The 27187-nt window shown below is 45.3% G+C and overlaps 1 protein-coding gene across 3 annotated transcripts in view; it reads left to right on the forward strand.

The window, feature by feature from the left end:
• The window catches only part of GSN (gelsolin), a 63069-nt gene that overhangs the window by 23508 nt on the left and 12374 nt on the right, over positions 1–27187 (forward strand). For 2 of the 3 annotated variants that reach the window (XM_081896416.1, XM_081896415.1), the window contains exons 2-8: positions 14797–14998; positions 16453–16607; positions 19669–19830; positions 21841–21990; positions 24167–24256; positions 25183–25315; positions 26768–26856. In XM_081896416.1, the coding sequence (XP_081752542.1) occupies positions 14806–14998; positions 16453–16607; positions 19669–19830; positions 21841–21990; positions 24167–24256; positions 25183–25315; positions 26768–26856 (972 nt within the window). In that variant the 5' untranslated portion in view covers positions 14797–14805. Of the gene's footprint in view, positions 1–7127; positions 7319–14796; positions 14999–16452; positions 16608–19668; positions 19831–21840; positions 21991–24166; positions 24257–25182; positions 25316–26767; positions 26857–27187 lie in introns of those variants that run through there. The other variant, XM_081896414.1, reaches the window with a different exon arrangement.

A 27187-nucleotide genomic window follows, 5' to 3' on the forward strand; every position in this document is an offset into this window, starting at 1 on the left:
CAGAAGGACGAGTCTTTAATTTTCCGAGAAGGGGGATGTTGGCACCACTGGCAACCTCCTAAGACAGAGCTTTCCAAACTGTGTGTCGCAACACATTAGTGTGTCGGACGCAGTGTGCAAGTGTGTCACATAAACGCCCCCCATGTTCCTTCCAGGGCTAGAAAGGGGTTCATTTAACCTCTGGTTTGCTAGTAAAACTGAATTACCATGTCACAAAATGATGCATGTCTACAAAGTGTGTCACCAACATGAAAAGTTTGGAAAACTCTGCCCTAAGAGAAACTCCTAGTTATGAGATTTGTGTTTGTGTCTCTGTCTGAATTACACAAAATAAGAATATTTGCACGCACACACAAATTCTGCCACTCCTGATAGGGAGGGCCTTTCTTACATAAGGACTAGTCTCTTGTATTATTGTTAAAGTTGATGTTGCCGACATGTTTAATTTTGCACTTGGGACCACATATTGGGCTTGCACAGATTGCAAATCTCATGCCAGAGGAAGGTAGGAGAAACCATAAGAGAGTACAAAACTGTACTTTAGATAGGTAGGTACTGTTTTGTCCAGAAGTAAGAGGATGCATGACTGAAAGTTAAATTGACTTCTGCAATGTTGTACAGCAGGAAAAACCAGCCGATGGGAGTTACCAGTGACATATTGATGTGTGATGCCCAACCATGTTTTGGTCCTGTGTTAGCAAGTCTGGATTGAGCCTCAGGGTCTTCTGCATAATCTTTCCCCTCCTACATATTCAGTGAGGGCTGGTGCACATTGGAACTGGTAGGGTAGAAGGCAGGGAGACCGCCAGTAGGGGGAGCCAGAGCCAATGAGAGGCAGAACCAGCACATTCTAGTGGTGTCTCCATCTGCCTCCTCCCTGCTGAGTTCTACAAGAGGTAACACTGAGATTGGACTGGATGAAAGTAAGAAGGCAGGGAGGTGGGGGCTAGCTGGGGCAGAGTGGGGCTGGTGGGGCAGTGCCTCCACTGTACAAACCATCCAACATTTTCCAACACAAAACCAGGGCACACGGCTTCTGCACTTTATTCGGGATGATGATACCCAGCTCTACCTTTCTTTTAAATCAGAACCAGTGAAGGCGGTGAATGTCCTGTTTGTGTCTGGAGGCGATTGGAGGATGGATGGTGGCTAACAGATTGAGGTTGAATCCTGACAAACAGAAGTACTGTTTTTGGGGGACGGGGGGCGGGCAGGTGTGGAGGACTCCCTGGTTCTGAACGGGGTAACTGTGCCCCTGAAGGACCAGGTGCACAGCCTGGGAGTCATTTTGGACTCACAGCTGTCCATGGAGGCACAGGTTAATTCTGTGTCCAGGGTGGCTGTCTACCAGCTCCATCTGGTACGCAGGCTGAGACCCTACTTGCCCGCAGACTGCCTTGCCAGAGTGATGCATGCTCTGGTTATCTCCCACTTGGACTACTGCAATACGCTCTATGTGGGGCTACCTTTGAAGGTGACCCGGAAACTACAACTAATCCAGAATGCGGCAGCTAGACCGGTGACTGGGAGCGGCCACCGAGACCATATAACACCGGTCCCAGTACGTTTCCAAGCACAATTCAAAGTGTTGGTGCTGACCTTTAAAGCCCTGAACGCCCTCCCATCAGATGTCAAGGAAATAAGCAGCTCTCCTGTTTTTAAATGACATCTGAAGGCAGCCCTGTTTAGGGAAGTTTTTAATATTTAATGCTATATTGTTTTTAACACTCGATTGGGAGCCACCCAGAGTGGCTGGGGAAACGCAGCCAGATGGGTGGGGCATATTATCTTGTGTGGCACCCAAAAATGTTTGTTTTGGGACACCGTGCAAGATCATGGCCCTGAAAAAAGCGCTTTTTCAGGGTGCTAGAGCATGCAGGATTGCCATCGAGATCTTATGCAAAGAAAATTGAATGTCCATTTTTTCCGGGGCACTTGGAAGCTTCCTGATTTGTAACAGACCGATACAGGCATTGACATCACATGGAGAGAGAGGAGGGTCAACCCTGCTGTCCTGTCACTTGCTGGTCCAGTCTCCATTATATCCATGCATTTGTGGTATGTTTGCAGCTCACACAAGGTTCCAGCTCACGGGGGGAGCCTATGTAGGTTTAGCAGGCTTCCCCTTCTGCAGACGTGCCCTTCAGAATTTGTCCGTTTGTGTGAATGCACTTCAGAACAGCTTTATATTTTAAATACTCTTAAGTGGTATACAAAAATTCAGTAATAAAAACGGGTAAAATACAAAATCAGTAAAAACAGCATTATAAAATCTTATAAAGTTCAGAAGTAGTAATGCTTCTGAATACCAGTTGCTGGAAAACCACAGGAGGGAAGAGTGCTCTTGTGCTCAAATCCTGTTTCCAAAAGGCAAGTTTCCAAAAGACATCTGGGTAGCCATTGTGAGAACAGGATCCTGGACTAGATACACCATTGGCCTGATCCAGCAGGCTCTTCTTCGTTCTTATGCAGGGGCGTAGTATGGGGAAAAGGGGGGCCATATCCCTGAGTGAGTGAATAATAATAATAATAATAATAATAATAATAATAATAATAATAATAAATATACCCCGCCCTCCCCAGCCATGGCCGGGCTCAGGGCGGCTAACACCAAATATGAATTACAATAAAATGTAATAGAAAAACAACAACAACTAACAAACAATTAAAATATGACTTAAAATGCAGCCTCATGTTACCTTCTACCAGGGCTAGTCCACCCATGAAGTAAGGTGAGGCGACCGCCTCGGGTGGCAGGATGCACAGGGGCATCAGGTCCCAATGGAGATATTTATTCCCTCCTTGTTCCTGATGTAGACCTTCACTCACGCCTCCTTCTCTGGTGGGGAGGGGCACCATTTTGTGCTTTGCCTCAGGTGCCACAACGTCTTGAGCCAGCTTTGCCCTCTACCCAATCTAAACATACATTTCTAAAGATTTTAAACTGCTCACATTGTAAAATATCAGAGCAGGGTACAGAAAGCAAAAGATAAGTGTAAGAGAAAATACAGGTAAAGTCACAGCAGTACAACACCTAATAAATGGATGAAAATTAAGAGAGCCTGTTTGGCCAGAGAGCTAAAGCTGTTAAAAAGCAATATTTTAAGACAGAAACCCAACCAAACTTGAACCAGGTGTCCCCTCCCTTTCCCACCCTGCCTGCTCCAAGGGTTTCTGAGGCCCGGAGCCCAGCCTGGCCTCGCCACTGCACTCCCAGCCCCCTCACTGAATTGGCCCCCCAGTCGGCATCTGGGAGATTTATTCGACAAGGGCTGCGTCAGCCAGCTGGGCTCCCCCCTGCCCCAGTGGGTAGGCAGCGCAGTACAGCTCTGGTGCTGAGGGCAGGGCTGGTGTGGCAGACCCTGTGAACCCTCCAAATGCCGCCCCCCCTGCAAGTCCACATGCACCCCAGGGGCCAACAAAGAACACAAGGGTGCTGTTTTTATGTTCACTTCCAGATGAGCTGTCACTGAGCATTCATCAGTGGAGATCAACATCTTCTAAATGGTTGCCTTCCCACCCTGTCTGCAGGATACTATCTCTTAGAATTCAAAACATTTGCTTGTGGTGAAAACTGTTTTTACCAAGCCATTTAGCAAAATTAGCTAAAATTAAGGCCTTTGAGTGTGAGACAGTATTCTTGAAGGCACTCCTTTCTAGGGGACTCAATCACTGCGACCAAGCTCAGCTGATTTGAAGGAGGGAGTGGTGGGAGCATGCCAATAATTTCCTCTTGACACCTGCACTCTGGCCAGTGTTATATGAGTCACCCTTTCCCCTGAATTAGCAGTTGGAATGCTTATGCACATTCCATTGCACCAAGGTAAGTCACCCTGTGGGAAAATAGGATTTCAGCTTATGGGCAGTAGCTCATGTTTTTAAGCTGATATATATTCATTGGTGTTTATATGTATTTTTAAACCCTCTTATTCTGGGCTCACTGGAATGGGAGGAGCACGTGAGCTGTGCAGACAAGAAAACTCCCTATGGAATATGAAAGTGCATCTTTTGGTGTCTGGTTGCATCATAATGTCCACTGTGTTGCCATATTGTTCCTTGAGTAGAGTGTATTGTGGGAAGCTGCCCTCTTGGCTTACAAACAGTGACCCTTCAGTAGTTTCTCCTGCCCCATGGGAGATGGGGGGAAAAGACGACCAGCAGGATCAAGGCATTTGCTAACTCTTGAGGACATCCAAGGAAGCTTTTATTTTTGTTTTGTTTCAAGAATTTATTATTACAAAAGGTCTTGGACAGAGTTACTAGCCGCCACTAATCTGCCAAAGAGGAGAGCAATTTCATCAGCTCAGCGGGGAAGAAGTTGAGCAAGATGAACACGGTGTTCTGCTAATATCCCCCTGGGAAGAAGCAGTTCCAGATGCTTTGCTTGGACCCCGATTTGCTTCTGTAGGAGGCCAGTCCTCATTGCCTGAGCTCCAGTCTCAGCCCCACACTGTGCTACGTGCGCAGGGTATTTCTGTCAGGGTATTTCTGGATCAGCTGGAGAGTGTTATGCAACCCTGAGCTAGTCCAGTGAAAATAAAGGTTGCATCTTGTTGCCTGCTTTGTTGGCATACATCTGTCTTGAGATGGACACCACCTCCAGCGGTGATGTCAAACTGCTGTGTTAGCAGCACTGAAGTGAACTACCTGGGGTGCAAACCTAGGCAGTGTGTATGGAGGTCCTGGGCTGCCGAGATGACAAGACCCCTCTCTTAGCCTTACTGATGTGTTGTTCCAAAGGAAAGCAGAGCGATAAATTTGGCACCAACCAGCTTGGCTGCAGGAGTTGCCAGAAGGAGATGTACAAGGTGTCATTCAACTGTTTTAGGGGCTCCACTCCAGATTTGTGTAGGGTTTGCTCCTTAGCCTTTTCTTCTCCTGAAGATATCCTTCAAGGCAACAGACATTTAGGATCAGAGTTGTCCTTCTCCTGGATAGGCTGTCTTCCCAGGTTAGCGAACCCCATCTGACCCTCACTTCCTGTTGGACCCATTACTGGGTCCAATCCACCAGAGCCTGTCTTCACATGTAGGCAAAGACTCTAACTCACTGAGAGTTTGAGACCCACTAGCTACCCCCACTTGGTTTAGCGGGGCAGTCAAAGCCACTGTGTGGCTGCTGTTGCATGCTGGCAGCCTCTAGGAGCCACAGGTGAGAGCTGAGTGCAGGTTAGGAACCAAAGGTGGACAAACTACCCCAGAAGGAGCACAAAGCTCCCCCCATCAAGGTTTACACCCTTACACCCCATACACCCCTGCAGGCAGAAGAAACGATGGTGGGGGGGGGAGATAAGCCCTGCCCTGCATAATCTATCACAAGGTGTAGTGTGTGCACATCATTTGAATGGCAATGTCCATCAACTTTGGGGAAGCCCGACCCCCTCAAATATTTTTAGGGGGGCAGCAAAATGACCCCAGTCCCTATGAGTTGGCTCCTGTGCGTGCTGGGTCACAGAATCATAAAATGTTTGAGTTGAAAGTGGACTTTGTGGGCATTGAAACCACTCTGTGCTTCAATACGGGAATTCTGAAACTACAAGATTCCTGACGGATAGCCAATCAGCCTCTGCTTAAAATTTTCCCATGAAAGAGAGCCCCCTACCCCCTGAGGCAGACTGCCCCACTGTCAAACATCTCTAACCATTAGGGAGTGTCTCCACTTTATCTTTTCTTCTGGGTGCTAAACATCCTCAGTCCTTTCAAGTGTTCCTGATAGGAACCGGTGTCTAGACTCCACTCACCTTCCTAGTCGCCATACTCCTGATATGCTAAAATTTGTCAGTGTCCTTCTTGATGCACTTAAGTTTATCATGTCCTTAACATCTGGCAGGGCTGGACACAGGAGCCTGACAGTGCAGGATAAAAGCTAATGACCCGAACAAAGTGTTTCTGTTTATGCAGCCTAACGATTGCATTAGCTTTCTTAGTACATGCATCACTTTGCTGGCCCGTGTTCAGCTTGCGATCAGCTAAAGACATCTGGAGCCTGTGATTTGTCCTCTTTTTGGCTCCCTCCCCCCCCCCATCCCATTTATGGTTGGAAGTGCAATAGCATAAATCATTCCATTTGCAGTATAAGAGTTAATCCTGTTATTGATAAAGTCAAGAGGGTGGAGGGTCATCATGCTTACTGAGGTAGCACATGGACTCTGGAAGGTTGCTGCTGAAGTAATATTATTATTATTATTATTATTATTATTATTATTATTATTATTATTATTTATACCCCACCCTCTCCGGCCAGAGCTGGGCTCAAGGCGGCTAACACGAGTAAAATTACAGTAAAAACATAATAGAGGGGGGAAACCAATTTAAAATACAGGTTAAAATGCAATTTAAAATGCAACCTCGTTTTAAAAGTAACCCATAGTTCAAAACCATAAGGGTCAGACTGAGTCCAAACCAAAGGCCAGGCGGCACAGCTCTGTCTTCCAGGCCCTGTGGAAAGACGTCAAGTCCCGCAGGGCCCTAGTCTCTTGTAACAGAGCATTCCACCAAGCTGGGGCCAGTACTGAAAAGGCCCTGGCCCTAGTTGAGACCAATCTAACCACCTTGCAACCTGGGACCTCCAAAATGTTGTCATTTGTGGACCTTAAGGTCCTCCACAGGGCATACCATCCCATAGGTACGTGGGTCCTAGGCCGCATAATGTGACACCCCCTGGCTGCCCCCCCCCCAAAATAGTTCCTCACCCCTCTGCTAAGGCCAAGGCCATGTCCCTCCATTCCGATGAGCAATCTCAGGCCCTGATTTAGGCTTACAGCTGGCATACTGTGAGTCTCTTCACTGCCACTCTGCAACAAACGTCCCTTTGTCACCTCCAGACTCAAACCCAGGCTCCCAAGCCCAGATTTCCCACCAAACGTGTTGCTCTGGTCTTATATAATTTCTTGGCCAAACACCACCAGTGGCTGTGGGTTGCTTCCAATGGCTCACAGCCTGAATGTAATAGACACCACATGTCAATGTGTTATGATGGCCCTGAGAGACGTGGCCTCTGACCCCTGCAAAGCAGAGCCTGTACACAGAGGCGTGGCTGGCTGCTGCTTTCCAGCTGGGGCAGGGCGTGCCTGGGATGGGCTGCCTGTCAATTGTTGCACACTGATGGGAGATAAAAGGCAAGCCCCAGGACTCCTCCAGCCTCTCATTCCTCCAGTAGCTTCCCTGAGAGAGCAGACCAAGGAGAAGGCCGGGTTGGTTCAAGTTTGAGCAGAGGAACCTTCAGCTGCTTAAAAGCAGTCAGGTGAAGCTCTCCGAAGATGACTTCCCTTTGGGGATTTGCATCTATCCTCTGGGCTGTCGCTGTGTTTTTGGCTGCGGTGAGTGACAAAGACCTTTGGGGGTCAGCAAAAAGAGTGTTGTGGTCGCTGAAAGACTGACAAATCTATGGCAGCACAGGCTTTTATGGGATCCTTTTTGTGCGGCTCTGGGCACAATTTGTTGTGCGTGTTTAAAACAACAACAACAGAGAGAAAAAATTGGGTGGTTGGTATGGTGTGGTTGTTGATCATTTGAGCTGTTGGCCAGATTGCTAAGTTTTGAATCTTGTCTCAGCTCCAGGCTCCATAGTTTGGAGTGCTCTCTTAGGCTCAGGTACCCCATCTGTAATGTGTGGATCAAAATTTTGACCTTATAGAGTGTTGCAGAAAATACTGTGTGAGTGTGCAGTAAGTGTTTCGCCCACTAAAAAAACAGGTTATTGGTATTGTCAGTGCTTTTTTCCTTAAAAAAAAATTGTTTAGGGGTACTCTTTTTCCTGCTTATACAGTGGTACCTCGGGTTACATATGCTTCAGATTACACACTCCACTAACACAGAAATATTACCTCAGGTTAAGAACTTTACTTCAGGATGAGAACAGAAATCGTGCAGCGGTGGCGCAGCAGCAGTAGTAGTACCTCAGGTTAAGAACAGTTTCATGTTAAGAACAGACCTCCAGAACGAATTAAGTTTTTAACCCGAGGTACCACTGTATTGAAATACTGCCCCTCAATGAGGCCAAACTTAGATTCACAAAACATTTTGGGGTATGCGTACCCCACCCGAGAAAAAAAGCACTGGGTACTTTTATGATTACCATGAATTTTGGAAGTCTGGGGAAAATCTGCTTTTGTAATATTAATTCATTTGATTAAGGCAAAAGATGTTTTAACATACCAGGAATTAAAACTGGTTGTCAAAGATTTTATTTAGATTAATATTTTCAGCTGAGAAATTGGGTAGAAAATTGATCTAAGAAAGGAAGCAACCTTTGAGAATACATTTTAGCAGGGAAAGGCCAAGATTGATACCTAAGATCTATAATGCATTGGTATATATTGATGGTTAAGATGGAATAAATATTGCAATAAATGGAAGGCAGAGTTATGGAAATGTATTCCAGATAAGATGTGGGTATCTATATGAATACAAAGTAAACAGTTATCCTCTAAACTAAGTTTGACTGAATCATTTTCAAATATGGACCAGATGGTATATTAGGATTTTGAGGATGTATTGCATTAGAAGCAGAAAAAAGTATTAATTTATTATTCATTGATGGTAACCAAACACTAAAAGTTCAAGATTGAAGAGAAAGAGCAAGTTCCAAAAGTGATAGACTGGGAGATGGTGTGTTAGAAAAACAAGAAAAGTTTGGGAGACTGAATCATTTTAAAATATTATGCTAACATTAGGTTTTAGAGAATATAAATTGGAACAAAATAATATTAATTGCATATGTATTTGTAGATAAAAATAATTAAGAGGAAGTTGTTTATAGCTGGGGCTATGATTAACTGTATTTATTGATATGTTTACTAAGATTTGTGTGTGTGTATATATATATATATATATATATATGCTTTCGTAGATTTTCACGGGTACAGGAATGCAGGTTTTGGTGTCCTCGGGTGTCTTCCCGTGTAAAAGTTGGGGTGTCTAGGCGACGTTTCGACGAGGTACAGAGACCTCGTCGAAACGTCGCCTAGACACCCCAACTTTTACACGGGAAGACACCCGAGGACACCAAAACCTGCATATATATATATATATATATGTTTTGTTTAGGTGTATGTAGAGTGATTTAAGTTCTTAAAAAATTTTTTTTAAAAAATTACACATCCATGGCATCACAACATCATACAAAACAAAATTACACAAAAGTGTTTTAACATAGCCATAAGAATACAGTGCAGAACAATTTACTGCATGTTAAAATAGGGAAAAAACACAAATACATAATAGAACAATAGAATTGTAGAGTTGTAACTCCCTGCAAGGACACAGGTGGCGCTGTGGGTTAAAGCCTCAGCGCCTAGGACTTGCCGATCGAAAGGTCGGCGGTTCGAATCCCTGCGGCGGGGTGCGCTCCCACTGCTCGGTCCCAGCGCCTGCCAACCTAGCAGTTCGAAAGCACCTCCGGGTGCAAGTAGATAAATAGGGACCGCTTACCAGCGGGAAGGTAAACGGCGTTTCCGTGTGCGGCTCTGGCTCGCCAGAGCAGCGATGTCACACTGGCCATGTGACCCGGAAGTGTCTCCGGACAGCGCTGGCCCCTGGCCTCTTAAGTGAGATGGGCGCACAACCCCAGAGTCTGTCAAGACTGGCCCGTATGGGCAGGGGTACCTTTACCTTTACCTTTATAACTCCCTGCAATGCAGGAATCTTTTGCCCAACGTGGGGCTCCAGCCCATAATAAGAGTCTCATGCTCTACTGACTGAGAACTTGGATCCACTTAGCAACTACCACCAGGGGAAGAGTCCAAGTAATACAGTGGTACCTCAGGTTACATACACTTCAGGTTACATACGCTTCAGGTTACAGACTCCGCTAACCCAGAAATAGTGCTTCAGGTTAAGAACTTTGCTTCAGGATGAGAACAGAAATCGTGTGGTGGCGGCGTGGTGGCAGCAGGAGGCCCCATTAGCTAAAGTGGTGCTTCAGGTTAAGAACAGTTTCAGGTTAAGAACGGACCTCCGGAACGAATTAAGTACTTAACCAGAGGCACCACTGTACATCTAACCAAAACATTTTCTGGAGAAGTGGCAGTTATATTACACCTCTCTGACCAGCCACTTGATGCAAGACCTTTTTCTTATCTGTCAAGTTGAGCAATGCCCTATTGCAATAGCTGTAATAAATGCTGGATGCTGGACTTGAATTGATTTCCTTTGTTTTGAACAAAGTGGAGTAGATATAAATTCTTACCACATCCTTGTATCTGCATACTTGGTCCCCCTGCTTTCACTCGTCATTACCTTACATTTTTGCAAAGAGCAAGGGTGATTCTTTGATGATATAATGTTATTGTTTAAATGCATTAAAAAAAATAGTAGGAGAGATCTGCCTGATGCTGTGTATGCACCAGGTATCCAAAGCACATTTAAAGCACATGACTTTCCCTAAAAAATCCTGGGAACTGTAGCTTGTACAGTGGTACCTCGGGTTAAGTACTGAATTTGTTCCGGAGGTCCGTACTTAACCTGAAACTGTTCTTAACCTGAAGCAGCACTTTAGCTATTGGGGCCTCCTGCTGCCGCCGCGCCTCCAGAGCACGATTTCTGTTCTTATCCTGAAGCAAAGTTCTTAACCTGAAGCACTATTTCTAGGTTAGCGGAGTGTGTAACCTGAAGCGTATGTAACCTGAAGCATATGTAACCCGAGGTACCACTGTACTGGGAATTTTGCTCTGTGGGGGATAAACTACAGTTCCCAGAATTCTTTGAGGAAGTCACATGCTTTAAATGTATGGTGTGTATGCAATTTGGGATCTTGACTTTGGTAGGGCTCGGCTTTTGAGCAGAAGCTCAGTCACACAGCATGTGCTTTTCCTGTAGATCAGGGATGGGGAACTTGTGGCCCTCCGGCTCTTCCTAGACTCAAACTCCCATCACCCCTGACCATGCTGGCCAAGGCCCATGGGATTTGGAGTCCAACAACATCTGTAGAACCACAGGTTCCCCATCCCTGCTGTAGAAGGACTCGGTTTCACCCCCTAGCGTCTCCAGGTAATGGGTGGCAGGAAAGTCTTTTCTCCACCTGAGACCCTTCGGAACACCTGCCAGTCAGAGTTGACGATATCGGCCTAGAGATAGACAAATGATCTGATTCGGTATAAGGCAGCTTTGTATTGCTTGAGGAGTTTTATAGTTACACAGGGATTCAAATCTGAGTGATCCAAAATATTGGTTGGCTTTAGAAGCTGATTGCACAAGTTCATGGAGGATAATAAGTCTATCAGCCGCTACATGCCCCTGAATACCAGTTACTGGGAGCAGGAAGTTGCTGGGAGCAGGTTCTGCTTCCTAGAGGCACCTGCACGGAAGCAGATTCTCTTTATCAAAAGGGGAACCTTGTCTGTCTTGCCGGTGGGAAACAACAGAGCCCTGAGGCAACTTAAATGCTCTTTGCGCTCCTTGTGATCAGTTCACCAGCTTATCTGTGCAGTGCTGTTATCATTCACTGTGTCTCCTGTGGTCTTCCTTAGCTGGGGGGTTGGGGGGGGTGTTGTACATTTTGCATCGCCCTCTCCTAATTGCATTATTCCAACATTGCGTCAGAAATGCTGACTCACTATTTGGAAGAGGCCATAAAACAAATCAGTCATGGGTGTAGCCCAGGGAGGGGCGGGGTGGGGGGCAACTCCCCCCACCTAAATCAATAAAAGTTAATAAAAATACATAGCAAACGGAGGTTTTGCTCCCCCCGCCAACAAAAATCCTGGCTACGCCCATGAAATCAGTTGTTGATCTTTAAAATCACAAGCAGGTGAAGAGTTGAAATTCGGAATCCAGTGGACCACTTTGTAATTCTCAGATGTTCCTCTTAAAGCTGTTGTTTGCTGTTCCACTAGAGGGAACACAGCTGTGATATTTAATTTGGATATGGGGAACCCATGGCCCCCTAGCACTGTAACTGTTTTTAGTTCATGTTGTGAACTAACTTGGATCCCTCAATGGGAGAAAGACAGCGTGTTGTGGTTGCAGTTGTTGTTGTTAATGATGATACAGTATTATTATTATTACTACTGATTTAATAATTGCCTTCTAAACTACCGTCTCAAGGCAATTTACACATAAGATAATTAAACCAGTTAAAATCTCGAAAGCAACAAATACATTTAAAACAAGACTAATACCCTAACAAGTGGTCACTTGTGGTACAGACCCATTTATCCAGCTGGGGAAGCCCATCAGAACAAAAATCTCTTTCCCCCCCCAAGTAAGTGCATAAAGGGGGTGCCTGTCATCTTGACAGGATTGCTGTTCCACAAAACAGGGGCAGCCCAGCTGAAAGCCCTGGTCCATGTTGCTATGGGGCTGGCTTCTGAGATCCTGTAACCTGCAGCAGAAACTCTCTCACATCTCTCAGCGATCTTCTGAGTGTATAAGGGAAGAGGCAGTGTCTCAGATAACCTGGTCCTCAGCAGTTTAGGGCCTTCACTTTGAACTGGGCTTAGTAGCAGATTGGCAGCCAGTGCAAACCCTGCAAGCAGGGAAATTAATTAATTAAGCGCCAACTCACCATCTTTGACCATTGACTAGGTTGGGTAGGGATAATGGGAGTTGTAAAGGTAAAGGACCCCTGACCATTAGGTCCAGTCGTGACCGACTCTGGGGTTGCGCGCTCATTTTGCGCTATAGACCGAGGGAGCTGGCGTTTGTCTGCAGACAGCTTCCGGGTCACGTGGCCAGCATGACTAAGCCGCTTCTAGCAAACCAGGTCAGCACACAGAAACACCATTTACCTTTCCGCCGGAGCGGTACCAATTTATCTACTTGCACCTTAATGTGCTTTCGAACTGCTAGGTTGGCAGGAGCAGGGACCGAGCAACGGGAGCTTACCCTGTTGAGGGGATTCAAACCACGACCTTCTGATCGGCAAGTCCTAGGCTCTGTGGTTTAACCCACAGCGCCACCCGCGTCCCAATGGGAGTTGTAGTCAGCAACAAATGGAGGGTTTCAGGTCCCTCTCCCACCGGTTTGATAGTTAGTCTAGATAAACACACACACACACTTTGGATCAGATAAAATCAAATAAACCTAACTTAGTGACAACAGATGTCTGTGGCATCACAGACTGAGAGAAGCTGGATCAAGGTGGATCAACTCCACCTGAGAAGGTGGAATTAAATAAGGGTGTGGAACCCGTCCCTAGTGTTGCCTGACCTGCTTAGAGTAAAAATGCTCCTTGTTTTTGACAGTGCCCAGCAGAGCTGATCAGGAGCGGCTCTTTCCATGGGCGATGGCTGGGTTGAATTAGGTTTTAAGTAACCAGAGCAACACAATGAAAACACCACCCTGAGTCACTCCTACTGTATGCAAAGCAGCTCTGCCTAACCTCAGTGTGGCTTACAGTGCTGGGTGCTGATTTGAAGTTAGGGTGCTCTTTGCCCAAAGGCATATTATAATATCCCAGGAGGCTTTTGCATAGTGTACACTGGGAAACGGCCACAGTTAGCGATTGAGAAGATGCTTTGCAGGCCAAAGGGCCCAGGTTCAAATCCTGGCACCTGTCCATTATTATTATTTTATTACAGTCGTAAAGGTAAAGGGACCCCTGACCGTTAGGTCCAGTCGTGGCCGAATCTGGGCTTGCGCGCTCATCTCGCTTTACTGGCTGAGGGAGCCGGCATACAGCTTCCAGGTCATGTGGGCAGCATGACTAAGCCGCTTCTGGTGAACCAGAGCAGCGCACGGAAACGCCGTTTACCTTCCCGCTGGAGCTGTACCTATTTATCTACTTGCACTTTGACGTGCCTTCGAACTGCTAGGTCGGCAGGAGCAGAGACCGAGCAACGGGAGCTCACCCCGTCACGGGGATTCGAACCGCCGACCTTCTGATCGGCAAGTCCTAGGCTCTGTGGTTTAACGCACAGTGCCAACCTTGGGTTAAATATGCTTCAGGTTGAGCATTTTCAGGTTATGCTCTTTGGCGACCCGGAAGTAACAGAGTGCGTTACTTCCGGGTTTTGCCACTCCCGCATGTGCAAATGCTCAAAATGACGTCGCACACATGCGTGGAAACGGCGAAATGCGATACGTGCAGATGCACAGTCGCGTGTTACGTTCTACTCAGGATGCAAACGAGGCTCTGGAATGGATCCCGTTCGCATCCAGGGGTACCACTGTATATTTATTTCTTGCTTTCTCCACAAAAGCATCCCAAAGCAACATGCAGTATAAAAACAACATGCAAACCAAATATAAGAGTGAGAATAAAAATAGGGCCCATAACTGTTCCATCTGCTTTTGACTTTTGCATCTGACCTCACCTGTCACTGGCATGTGAGCCCTGGAAGGGCATCTGACCCTTGAGCTGGAAAAAGGCTCCCCTCTTCTGTTTAAATAGAAATATAGTAAATAAATGAAAGAACAGGAAAGAGCAGAATGAACACCAGAGAGGGTGGGTGAAAGGAAAGGAATTGCAGGTGGGGAGATCTGTTGCTTTCATGTCTTCCCAGAGGCAGCTGATTGGCCACTGTGAGAACAGGATACTGGACTAGTTGAGCCCTTGGCCTGATCCAGCAGGGCTCTTCTTATGTTAAGGAGGAGGGAGGAAGGAAACCAGAAAACCAGAAATCGCTTGCAAGGGACAAGGCAGTAAGGGAAAGCTCTACTACCTAACTAATCCAAGTTTATGAAGACTGAAAGACTGGAAAGGAGGACTGGATCTCTGGGGGATACCTGGCCAACCCTGTTCCAGAGGCAGGGCCGGGATATGACGCAGTGGAACAAAGCCTTCTTTGTGCTGCCCAGACTGAACTGAGTCATTTATTTTGCTTTTATTTTCACAAATTCTTTCCTTCTCTCTTAGCCCATCAGCATGGTGGAACACGCAGAGTTCTTGAAAGCCGGGAAGGAACCTGGTCTTCAAATCTGGAGAATCGAGAAGTTTGACCTGGTCCCAGTGCCCAGAAATCTTTATGGGGATTTCTTCACCGGAGATGCCTACGTCATCCTCAACACCATCCGCCAGCGCAATGGGAACCTGCAGTACGATCTTCATTTCTGGCTAGGTAAGGTTGGGGTTTTGTGCAGGGACCCCGCAGGTGGCTCAGGGTGAAGACTTGTTGAGAAATCAATACAGGAAGCCTTTCACTTCCTATCCCTACCATTGCTAGGTAAAGGTAAAGGGACTCCTGACCATTAGGTCCAGTCGCGGATGACTCTGGGGTTGCGGTGATCATCTCGCTTTATTGGCCGGCATACAACTTCCGGGTCATGTGGCCAGCATGACTAAGCCGCTTCTGGCGAACCAGAGCAGTGCACGGAAACGCCGTTTACCTTCCTGCCAGAGTGGTACCTATTTATCTACTTGCACTTTGACGTGCTTTCGAACTGCTAGGTTGGCAGGAGCAGGGACCGAGCAACGGGAGCTCACCCCGTCACGGGGATTCGAACCACCGACTTTCTGATCGGCAAATCCTAGGCTCTGTGGTTTAACCAACAGCGCCACCCGCGTCCCTTCTATCATTGCTACCATTCTATGATTTTAAACCTATCTCTGGTTGATTTATGCATTTTTAAAAATTTGTTTTATTGTTTTTATTGTATAATTGTAAATTTGCTGCCATGAAATTGAAATTGCTTTGGGGGAAGGGATGTAGTTCAGTGGTAGAGAATCTGCTTTGCATGCAGAAGCCCCCAGTTTCAATCTGTGGCATCTCTAGGTAGGGCTGAGAACGTCCTCTGACGAGATCACTATTGATCAGTGAGCTAGTTGAGGCAACTGATTGACTTAGAATAAGGCAACTTCCTATGTGTCTAATATAGATGAATAAATTATTGATTATTATTGTTGTTGTTGTTGTTATTCCCCTCATTGCAATAATATGGCTATCAGTGAGTGCTAGTCCAGTGGCTATGCTCTGCCTCCACTGTTTCTGAATAGCAGTTGCTGGACACCAGTTAGTTGAAACCACATGAGAGGAGGTTGCTCTTGTGCTCATGTCCTCCTTGAGGGGTTACCACAGGCCTCTGGGTGGCCATTGAATAGTTGGGCCACGGGCCATATACAGTGGTACTTCTGGTTACGAACTTAATTCGTTCTGGAGGTCTGTTCTTAACCTGAAACCACTCTTAACCTGAGGTACCACTTTAGCTAATGGGGCCTCCCACTGCCACTGCGTCACCGCCGCACGATTTCTGTTCTCATCCTGAGGTAAAGTTCTTAACCCGAGGTACTACTTCCGGGTTAGCAGAATCTGTAACCCAAGGTATTTGTAACTCAAGGTTTTTGTAACCCGAGGTACCGCTGTATCCATTGGGCTCTTCTTATATTCTTCCTTTTCAAAAGTGCTGCATAGTTCACTGTTGTTGTTTACTGACAATAAACCAAAGCAATGAAGATGCCATTTCATGATTGATTGATATATTCAAGGTTAAGGTTTACCTAGGAGTAACCCCCTATTGAACTCGTTGGAGTTTATTTCTCAATAGGCATGCTTCTCTCTCCTTTTCTGATTCCTAGGGGACCAATGCAGCCAGGACGAGAGTGGATCCGCTGCCATTTTCACAGTGCAGCTGGACGATTACCTTGGTGGGAAGGCAATTCAGCACCGGGAGGTACAAGGGCATGAATCGTCCACTTTCACAGGGTACTTCAAATCAGGCATCAAATACAAGGTAGGTGTATGCAAGTTCAGTTCCTTGCTTGGTAGTACATCTGTACCTCATTAGCAAAAGCATTTCTGGACTGTCTGCCATCCAGGAATATAAATTCAAACCAGGTGATTTCTTTAATGAGCCCGTCCTTGGAATCATAGAGCTTCCATTACTTCTTAATATTCCCCTAAATTATGGAGTTGTTGGAGCTTCAGACCCTCCTGCGTTAAGTCTCCCAAAGTACAGGAGAGCTATGGGTGCTATTCTACTAGTAAGGATTTCTGTTTGCTCAACAGTTGGATCTGTTTTGTATAAATTGGTGCATATTTTAGGGGTTTTATCCTTGTTTTGAATATTGGTTTTTGTATGTCAGTTTCATGGGGTGTGGGGAGAGCAAGCAAACTAACAAAAAATCTCAAGTTGTGCCATCTCCATTTGATCAGGCTGTTTTAGATGGCTAAATTGTACAGTGGTACCTCGGGTTAAGAACTTAATTCGTTCCGGAGGTCTGTTCTTAACCTGAAACTGTTCTTAACCTGAAGCACCACTTTAGCTAATGGGGCCTCCCTCTGCCACCATGCCGCTGGAGCACAATTTCTGTTCTCATCTTGAAGCAAAGTTCTTAACCTGAAGCACTATTACTGGGTTAGCGGAGTCTGTAACCTGAAGCGTATGTAACCTGAAGCGTATGTAACCCAAGGTACCACTGTAGTTGAATTGCACGAACAACAACCTAGGGCATAGGTAGACAAACCAAGGCTTGGGGGCTGGATCCGGCCCAATCGCCTTATAATCCAACCCACGGATGGTCTAGGAATCAGCATGTTTTTACATGAGTAGGATGTGTCCTTTTATTTAAAATGCATCTCCGGGTTATTTGAGAGGCCTGCCTGGTGTTTTTACATGAGTAGAATGTGTGCTTTTATTTAAAATGCATTTCTGGGTTATTTGTGGGGCATAGGAATTCGTTCATTTCCCCCCAAAAAATATAGTCCGGCCCCCCACAAGGTCTGAGGGACAGTGGACCGGCCCCCTGGTGAAAAAGCTGCCTGACCCCTGTCCTAGGGTGTGTGTGAACTGACACACCACCCTTCTCAGCTATCTGCATTTGACAATTTGCTATCCTTCTCCTCTCACCTTGCAAAAGTCTTGCTAAGACAATCTCACAGAAAGGTCACAGCTCATCCTCTTCATTTACATTTCCCTGTAAACAGGGAATAGTTAAAATACTCAAGCCTGACCCCCAAAATCCACCAGACAATGACAAGGATGAAGTGTGTTTATACAGCTGTTGTGTAAGCTTACGAAGAACAGAAAGGGCATGCAGTGCAGACTTTTAAAGCCACAGTGACCATTTCTCCCTGAATAAATGCAGCAATTATAGAAGGAAATGATAAATAGATAAAGAGGTACATTTGAGGTATTTTGTAGGAGGGAATCAAGTGCATATCAAGGAAATTTAGGTTTAGGGAATTAAAGTGCACTAGTGCCCTGGAGCAAGGGACGCGGGTGGCACTGTGGGTTAAACCACAGAGCCTAGGACTTGCCAATCAGAAGGTCGGTGGTTCAAATCCTCACAACGGGGTGAGCTCCCGTTGCTCAGTCCCTGCTCCTGCCAACCTAGCAGTTCGAAAGCATGTCAAAGTGCAAGTAGATCAATAGGTACCGCTCCGGTAGGAAGGTAAACAGCGTTTCCGTGCACTGCTCTGGTTCACCAGAAGCAGCTTAGTCATGCTGGCCACATGACCCAGAAAAACTGTACGCCAATTCCCTCGGCCAATAAAGCGAGATGAGCGCCGCAACCCCAGAGTCGGTCACGACTGGACCTAATGGTCTGGGGTCCCTTTACCTTTACCTTTTAGTGCCCTGGAGCAATAAGCCCACTATGAAAAAGAAATGTTTTGTTTTGTTTTTGCAGTTAGGAATGGGCTCCTCCAGAGCACCTGTTTCTTGAGCATTCTTCTTGATTTGCTTGCACAAAGCTTATTAAATTATACCTGGTTTATATCCAAATTCTACATGGCAAAGAGCATCCATCCTGATTTGCTTGCGGGTGCTTAATTTTCCCATGAAGCATGCATTCATCCAACACTTTCCCCTGTGCATGTTAACATTTCCTCATCATTTCCCATGCTATAAAAATTGAAATTCCTTGTTGGATTTTATTTTATTTTTGTGCTGGGCAGTGTTTCTCATACTTGGGTCTCTAGCTGTTTGGTGTTGGACTACAGTTCCCATCATTCCTAGCTAGCAGGGAGTTGGTAGTTCAACAACAGCTGGAGACCCATGCTTGAAAAACACTGTGCTAGGGTGACAGAACACTTTGATCTACTTTAATTACGCAAACCTGAAGCATGCACTTGAATTTCTCCTTCAAAATAGGGACAGTCTACAGGCAGCCAAGGGATGTGGGTGGCGCTGTGGGTTAAACCACAGAGCCTAGGGCTTGCCGATCAGAAGGTCGGCGGTTCGAATCCCCGCAACAGGGTGAGCTCCCATTGCTCGGTCCCTGCTCCTGCCCACCTAGCAGTTTGAAAGCACGTCAAAGTGCAAGTAGATCAATAGGTACCGCTCCATTGGGAAGTTAAACGGCGTTTCCGTGCGCTGCTCTGGTTTGCCAGAAGTGGCTTAGTCATGCTGGCCACATGACCTGGAAGCTGTACGCCGGCTCCCTCGGCCAATAAAGCGAGATGAGCGCCGCAACCCCAGAGTTGATCACAACTGGACCTAATGGTCAGGGGTCCCTTTATCCTTTACAGGCAGTCAAAGTGACAAGGAAATGCACTGAAAGGTGTGGAATGAATGTTTAAATGGGGAGATGTATAACCACCATGCAAGCAAATAAGGATGAATGCTCATTGACATATAACTCCTGCAAACAACTTAGAACAAACACTTAATAAAGACGAGATATAATCAAACCTCTTCATTTCAGGATAAACAGGATGTCTGCAGCAACTCTTACTCAGCTGCTAGGGACAGCTTTCTCATTGTGATGATAATCTGACTGAGACCCAGGTAGACCCAAGCAAGGTGTTCAGCTTGGTGGATGGCCAATCAAATTGTTTCTTTGTTCTTCTAGGCTGGTGGTGTGGCTTCTGGCTTCCGCCACGTGGTTCCCAATGAAGTGACTGTCCAGAGACTCCTTCAGGTCAAAGGAAGGCGAACTGTACGTGCTACAGAGGTGCCCGTCACCTGGGACAGCTTCAACACCGGTGATTGCTTCATCTTGGATCTGGGACAGGTGCGTTTCTTGCAAGCCCTGAGGGTAACCGGAATTCGTTCTGTTTTGTTAAACAAACAAACAAAACTTATCATTTTTCTTTAGGTAGGAATAGCTAAATCTGTCAATTTCAGTTTCTCTCAGTTTCTTACATTTTTGCTAGTCTTAATTTCAGTTTTCCACAAATCACATTAGTTTGTATTTATTTATTTATTTATTTAAAAGTCTATTGAACATTATAATTAGCATTTTATTGAAAAATTCTAATATACATATTTTTTCAAAGAAGTTTCCCCATACACAATGCATTATTGTTTCTTACTTTCACCAATATGTGCATTTTTATACACACTTTACCTCAGAATATGCATTTTTGTGTACATTACATGTCTGGAAAACTGCACTGCAAAATTCAGAGAAGAGTGAATTTTGAAGGATAATTGTATTCCGGTTCACACATTTTTTCAGAAAGTAAAAGTTAAGTAGATTCACCTTTAAATTTGAACTGGATCTAGTTTTTCCACCATCCCAATGCATCTCTGAACCAGAACATGACACCTCTTTGAGTTTCCCTGGTTCTGTGCTGGTCCCCTTTGTTATGGGGCATGAAAAGACTTGGAGGAGATAATAACATGCCGTCAGTCCAGGCTTGATGCAAATGTGTCCTGCCAAGCAAGCACATTTTCCCAGCTGATTGTACAAAGTGCTCAGCTCCAGCGTGAAGCTAGCTTTGTCTGTGACGCATTCCCAGTTTGAGGGCAAGCACAGGCTTAAAGTGGACACAACTGGTCTGGCCCCCTCAAATAAATTATTTTGTTATTTTGTTATATTGCTGATTTTGTGGAAGCTACTTTGAACTGTGGAGAAGTAGCATATAGGTGTTGTCAATAATCCAATCATTACCTTATTTAGGCTGTGATCTGGTTCGCACATAACACTAAACTATAGTTTATATAGAGTTATGTGTGAACTGTGATTTGTTAGCTATGATTGATCAATCAATCATAAACCTTAGTTTATAAACCTTAAAAAGGTAAAGGTACCCCCTGACTGTTAGGTCCAGTCGCAGATGACTCTGGGGTTGCGCGCTCATCTTGCTCTATAGGCCGAGGGAGCTGGCGTTTGTCCGCAGACAGCTTCCGGGTCATGTGGCCAACATGACTAAGCCGCTTCTGGTGAACCAGAACAGCACATGGAAACGCCGTTTACTTTCCCGCTGGAGCTTTCCCTACTTGCACTTGACGTGCTTTTGAACTACTAGGTGGGCAGGAGCTGGGACCAAACAACGGAAGCTCACCCCTTCGCCGGGATTCAAACTGCCGGCCTTTTGATCGGCAAGCCCTAGGCTCTGTGATTAACATTAATCATAGCTAAAGAATCATGGCAAGAAAAATTGACGGACTATGCAGAACTGGCAAAACTGACATATAAGCTATGGGATAAGGATAACTGTGACTTTAAGGATGAATGGGAACCCTTTACAAAGTATCTGAAGACGCAACAAAGCGAAGTGGACTGGACTCCTTGGCAGGTTTTGAATAAACATTCACAAACTTTTTATTGATAAGAATCAGCTAAATAGTTTGAGGATCTATACAACTTTGTAACATGCAGAAAACAGCATTCTTAGAGAAACCAAAGACTGGAACTGAGGGAAGTCGGGGTAGGGTGGGGTGGGTTTTGTGTGGGAGGGAGTAGGGAGGAAAACTGGGGGGGGGGACACAAGGATGATATGTTTTTGGATAATATGTCTTGTTATAATTCTGAATAAACAAAAACCTTAATCATAGCTTAGTATTGTTTCATGTTCTCATTGGTGTTTTCAACCGTTATGTGGCATGGTTTAAGTGATCAGCTGCCAGGTGATTCAGCTTTAACTGTGGTTTGTTAAACCATGCTTCACATTAACTACAGTCTAATGTTATGTGAGTACAAGGTCACTTCTTTGCATCATAGGAAATCTGACTCCCGCTACCTGCTATTTAGTCATAGTATTTGCCTCTTTAACCTTCTTCTTTCTGTGCCCTGCAGAATATTCACCAGTGGTGTGGCTCACAAAGTAACAGGTTTGAAAAGCTGAAGGCCACCCAAGTCGCCAAGGGGATCCGGGATAACGAGAGAAGTGGACGCGCAAGGGTCTATGTCATAGATGACGGTGCTGAGCGGGAAGAGATGCTTCAGGTCCTGGTCTATTTACTTTCTCACAAATCCATACGTGCTACTCAGCTGCAAACCTATATGCAGTTACTTGGGAGTAAGCCTAACACTGGGAAACTTACTTCTGAGTAACTATGTGGGGTCAAGTTACATGTTTTGCAGAGAATCCATGACTATATTTTGCAGGGAACTTAAATACAGTTGCCGTTTCTGCCTATTAGCTTGTATCAGCAGAAGGATGAGGCATTCTGTTAAATTTCCCAATTTCCCGTGTGGAAGTCCAGTTGAGGGTCCTACAGATTAAAATCCAGCCTCTTCTGAATTTCAGTGCTCTTCCCCAAATGTGGTGGGTGAGAAAAAATGGGGCAGTGTTGCTATGTGCACACAGGTACCTTTTCAGCATGTTTTTGGTAATCAAAACATGAAAGGTTCAGAGCCCAGTTGATGCTGAGTGTGTAAGAGCTGCCTCCTCCCACCAACCCCTTGCACATTCAGTAAAACTGCACTGGGATACTGTAGGAGAGGTTTGAATTCTGAATTTTTATAACAACAACAATTTATTATTTATGTCCCACCCATCTGGCTGGGTTTCCCCAGCCACTCTGGGTGGCTTCCAACAGAATATTAAAATACAATAATCTATTGAACATTAAAAGCCTCCCTAAACAGGGCTGCCTTCAGATGTCTTCTAAAAGTCTGAAAAGTTTTTCTCTTTGACATCTGATGGGAGGGCGTTCCACAGGGCGGGTGCCACTACCGAGAAGGCCCTCTGCCTGGTTCCCTGTAACTTGGCTTCTCACAGGGAGGGAACTACCAGAAGGCCCTCGGCGCTGGAACTCTGTGTCCGGACAGAATGATGGGGGTGGAGACGCTCCTTCACGCATACTGGACCGAGGCCGTTTAGGGCTTTAAAGGTCAGCCCCAACACTTTGAATTGTTCTCGGAAATGTACTGGGAGCCAATGTAGGTATTTCAAGACCGGTGTTATGTGGTCTCGGTGGCCACTCCCAGTCACCAGTCTAGCTGCCACATTTGGATTAGTTGCAGTTTCCGGGTCACAAGAGAGGAGGGAGGTAAACAATCCTGCTTGTGGGCATCTCATGGGCATCTGGTTGGCCACTGTGAGAACAAGATGTTGGAATAAATGCACCTACGCCCCCATCCTCCTCCCTGCTGAGTTCCACTAGAGCAGGCACATCCAACTCCCAAGAGACTGCGATCTACTTCCAGTATGAAAAAAAACTGGCAGTGATCTACCCATTGTCATTGGAGCGAGGAGGAGCCTGCGTGCGTGGGCTGGGTGGATTGCCCAGAGTTGTTGATCCCAGAGTTGTTTGTTGAGCTTTTTGGGGGTAAGGTTGCCCAGAGTTCTTCAGCTTTTATTTGTTAACTTTTGGTAAACTTTATTTACCGTATTTTTCACTCTATAAGATGTACCAGACCATAAGACGCACCTAGTTTTTGGAGGAGGAAAACAAGAAAAAAAATATTATGAATCTCAGAAGCCAGAACAACAAGAGGGATCACTGTGCAGTGAAAGCAGCAACCCCTCTTCCTGTTCTGGCTTCTGGGATAGCTGCGCAGCCTGCATTCGCTCCATAAGATGCACACACATTTCCCCTTACTTTTTAGGAGGGAAAAAGTGAGTCTTATAGAGCAAAAAATACGGTAATCCTCAAATCGATAAGGGTCCCACGACCTGCCAGGATCAGTCATGGATCTACCGGTACATCGCCATCTACTGGCTGGACATGCCTGTACTGGGGCAACATTGCGACTTAAGGAGAGAACTTGCAACCAGTACCACTCCCTGGACTGTTTGCTAACATAAGGCTGGTAGGCAGGGTGCTGGCTGAGGGCAGACTTTAGTTGGTAGGACAATGCCCCATTTGCCCTAATGGACCAGCCTCCCCTGTCAAAGCCATGCCCGAAAATTAGCCTTTGAACTGGTCAGTTTCCATAAGGTTTTGAATTTGGCTTCTCCTTCCTGCCCTCTCCATTTTCCATAACTATCCTCTTGTGCAACAGGCATAAATCAGGGTTAAAAAAAAGAGAATAAATGATTATTTTTCCATGTGGGATCCTGTTTATTTCTTTAGTTAAAGCATCTGGCGAGCAGAGAGCCTGTTTAGTCAGCATGCACTCCTCTAGAAACTTTTATATATTATTATTAATAATTTTTTGTGTGTTTGCTTTTCAGGTCCTGGGACCCAAGCCCACCCTGCCAGCAGGCACTACTGATGACGGTGCAGCTGACGTAACCAACCGAAGGCTGGCTAAGCTGTACAAGGTATAACAAGATCCAGATGGCCAGTGAGCCAGAGGGAGGGAGCCCTATGAAACACTGGAGAGAGACAGCGCTCAAAGCAGTATTTGGGGTGGTTTTTTTATCTCACAGGGAGAACAAAGAGCTGTTTCAGCTTTGCCTGTCAATGATAGGCTTTTGCTAGAGTGCATGGCAGGAACAGTGTCAACGCCATGAATGCCAACCCACCCAATAAGCTGAAGTTACATTTTATTTTATTTTTTCGTTTTGCTTTTGCAATAGAAACCTGTCCAATGGAGTACTGTATAACCAAAAATATTAAGATAAGTGGAACCTGCAGCAAAGTGTTGCAGAATATCCTCATCCCCTAACAGAAGTGTTGGGGTATGTGTGTGAGAGTTTATACCGTGCCATTTAGTTGTTTAGGGTTCCAGACAGCTGGACGTGCATTCTTCCAGGAGACTAGAAGGCCACATTTACACCGTACGTTTAAAGCATTATCACTTTTAACAGTCATTGCTCCCCACAAAGAATCCTGGGAAATGTAGTTTGTTCATGGTGCTGAGAGCTAAATGTACTTAAGTTTTGTTTTAATCAGGGTTGGCTGACTGGGGTTAAGCCAACACATTTGTGGAGGAGGAGATTTGAGCCGTGAAAAGGAGAGAAGTGGCAGTATTTGTGAGAGAGGACAGTGGAGATGAAATATGGTAGCTGTGGCTGGAGGGCCCCTTCAGACTGCTTTTGGGTTTTTTTAGTGGGTGGATGTATTCTGCAACATGTCATTAATGCAATAATAGGTTTGTATCAAACTGAATTTCAATCAGAGTAGACCCATTTCAATTAACGGACCTAAGTTAGTCATGCCCATTAATTATGGCTGGTCTGCTCTGAGAAGGACTGATGCTGGACACACCCCAAGAATAACAATCTGTTCTGCTGTACTGTTACAGGTATCCAACGGCGCAGGGAATATGGCGGTCTCTCTGGTGGCTGATGAGAATCCATTCTCTCAATCAGCCCTGAGCTCGGATGATTGCTTCATTCTTGACCATGGCACCAACGGCAAAATCTTTGTCTGGAAAGGTAAAAGGAGAGAGATATACAAAAGCCATACGGCTGACACAGGCCATGTTCAGTCCACACACTTAAAGTGCTGCTATAACACTTTAAACTGTTGTGGCTTCCCAAAGAGTGTTGGGAGCTGTAGTTTGTTAAGAGCTGTTAGGTGACCCCTATTCTCCTCAGAGAGCTACAATTCCCAGAGTTTGTTTAAGAATCAGCTCCTCTTCCCAGGAATTGTAGCTCTCTGAGGAGAATAGGTGTTGTCTAACAACTCTCAACACCCTTAACAAACCGCGGCTGCTTTGAAGGGAGACCATGAATGTTTAAAGTGCCATCATTGTGCTTTAAATGTATGGTCTCTGTGTGTGCTAGTGAAATACATGCAGCTGTGGAATCAGGGGTGGGTTCTCAATTTCAATGGAGAGTGTGCCTTATTGTTTTGTTGTAGAGGTGTGAATTTTCTATAGGGGTTAATAGGCAGCATTAAAAACACATAAACACAAACTCACTGTAAACAAAAGAATGAGTGTACAACAGATTTGGGGAACCTGTGGCCTTCCAGATGTCATTGAACTCCAGCTCCCATCCGTCTCAGTGGGCATGGCTGATGGAGGTTGGAGTCAAACATCTGGAGGGCCAAAAGTTCCTGGTGTACCAAGAAGCACACCACCTGATAATATTACTTTATGCACTTCTCTAATTTGATGTTACATTGAGGGATTGTGGAGGGTGCTGTTTGTTTATTTGTTCAGGTTTATTTTAAAAAATTATCCCACTTTTCTTTTTGAAGAAACTCATACTAAATGCCATTTTTGGCAGCAAATTTAAATGTATTGTCACATCTAAATTGAGGGGAGAAATTGGTGAGGGTGTGTGGAACAGCATAAGGCCTTGCCACTAGACATGATTTGAAGGTATAATTAAAAGATGGCAAATAGTTATTTCATTTGTTGCTTAGAAATTTTCCCACCATGGTTTGTGTGCATGCACAAACATATTTTTTTGCTGCAGGCCTCAAAATGTCTTCATGTATTTAAATTTTATTTATTTTATTATTATTATTATTATTATTATTATTATTATTATTATTATTATTAATGATTTATACCCCGCCCATCTGGCTGGGTTTCCCCAGCCACTCTGGTTAGCTTCCAACAAAAGATTAAAAATACATTAAAACATCAGTCGTTAAAACCTTCCCTAAACAGGGCTGCCTTCACATGTCTTCTAAACGTCAGATAGTTGTTTATTTCTTTGACATCAGAAATACATTCTGCCTCATATGATTGATTTTTTTTTTTTGCCTCAGAAATATGTTCGGTCTCACATACTTCAATTTGTGCCTGAAGCACAAAATGGCCACTTGAAGGACTTCTAAAACCCTTCCCCTTTAAAAATCACTCCATCTGGTAGCAAATTTTATATTCTCTTTTAATATATCTATCTTCACTCACTCCTGTTGCTAACTTGAAGGTAAAAATGCCAATGCTGAGGAAAGGAAGGCTGCCTTGAAAACTGCCGCAGAATTCATCACCAAGATGGGTTATCCCCGACACACACAGGTGAGGATACAAGAAAAGTTATCCATAGACTTCCTTCTGTTATAGCAGGGATGAGGAACCTGTGGTCCTCCAGGTGCTGTTGGATTTCAGCTCCCATCAGCTCCAGTAGCCAGGGCCGGCTCACCCTTGAGGTGGGGTGAAGCAACTGCCTCAGGTAGCAGAAGCCCCTGAGGTGAAACTCCTACAGGCACCCTATTCGCCGCCGCCTCAGTCAGTGGTGGAGAAGTGGCACCAGCAGCAGTGCCGATTTCCAATGATATCTCACAAGATCATACTAAAATCTCATGAGATCTCAAAGAGTGCGAGTCATCTCACAGGATTTTGACAAAAT

Source organism: Podarcis melisellensis, assembly GCF_964234715.1.
Source record: "Podarcis melisellensis genome assembly, chromosome: Z".
NCBI classification, from domain to species: domain Eukaryota; kingdom Metazoa; phylum Chordata; class Lepidosauria; order Squamata; family Lacertidae; genus Podarcis; species Podarcis melisellensis.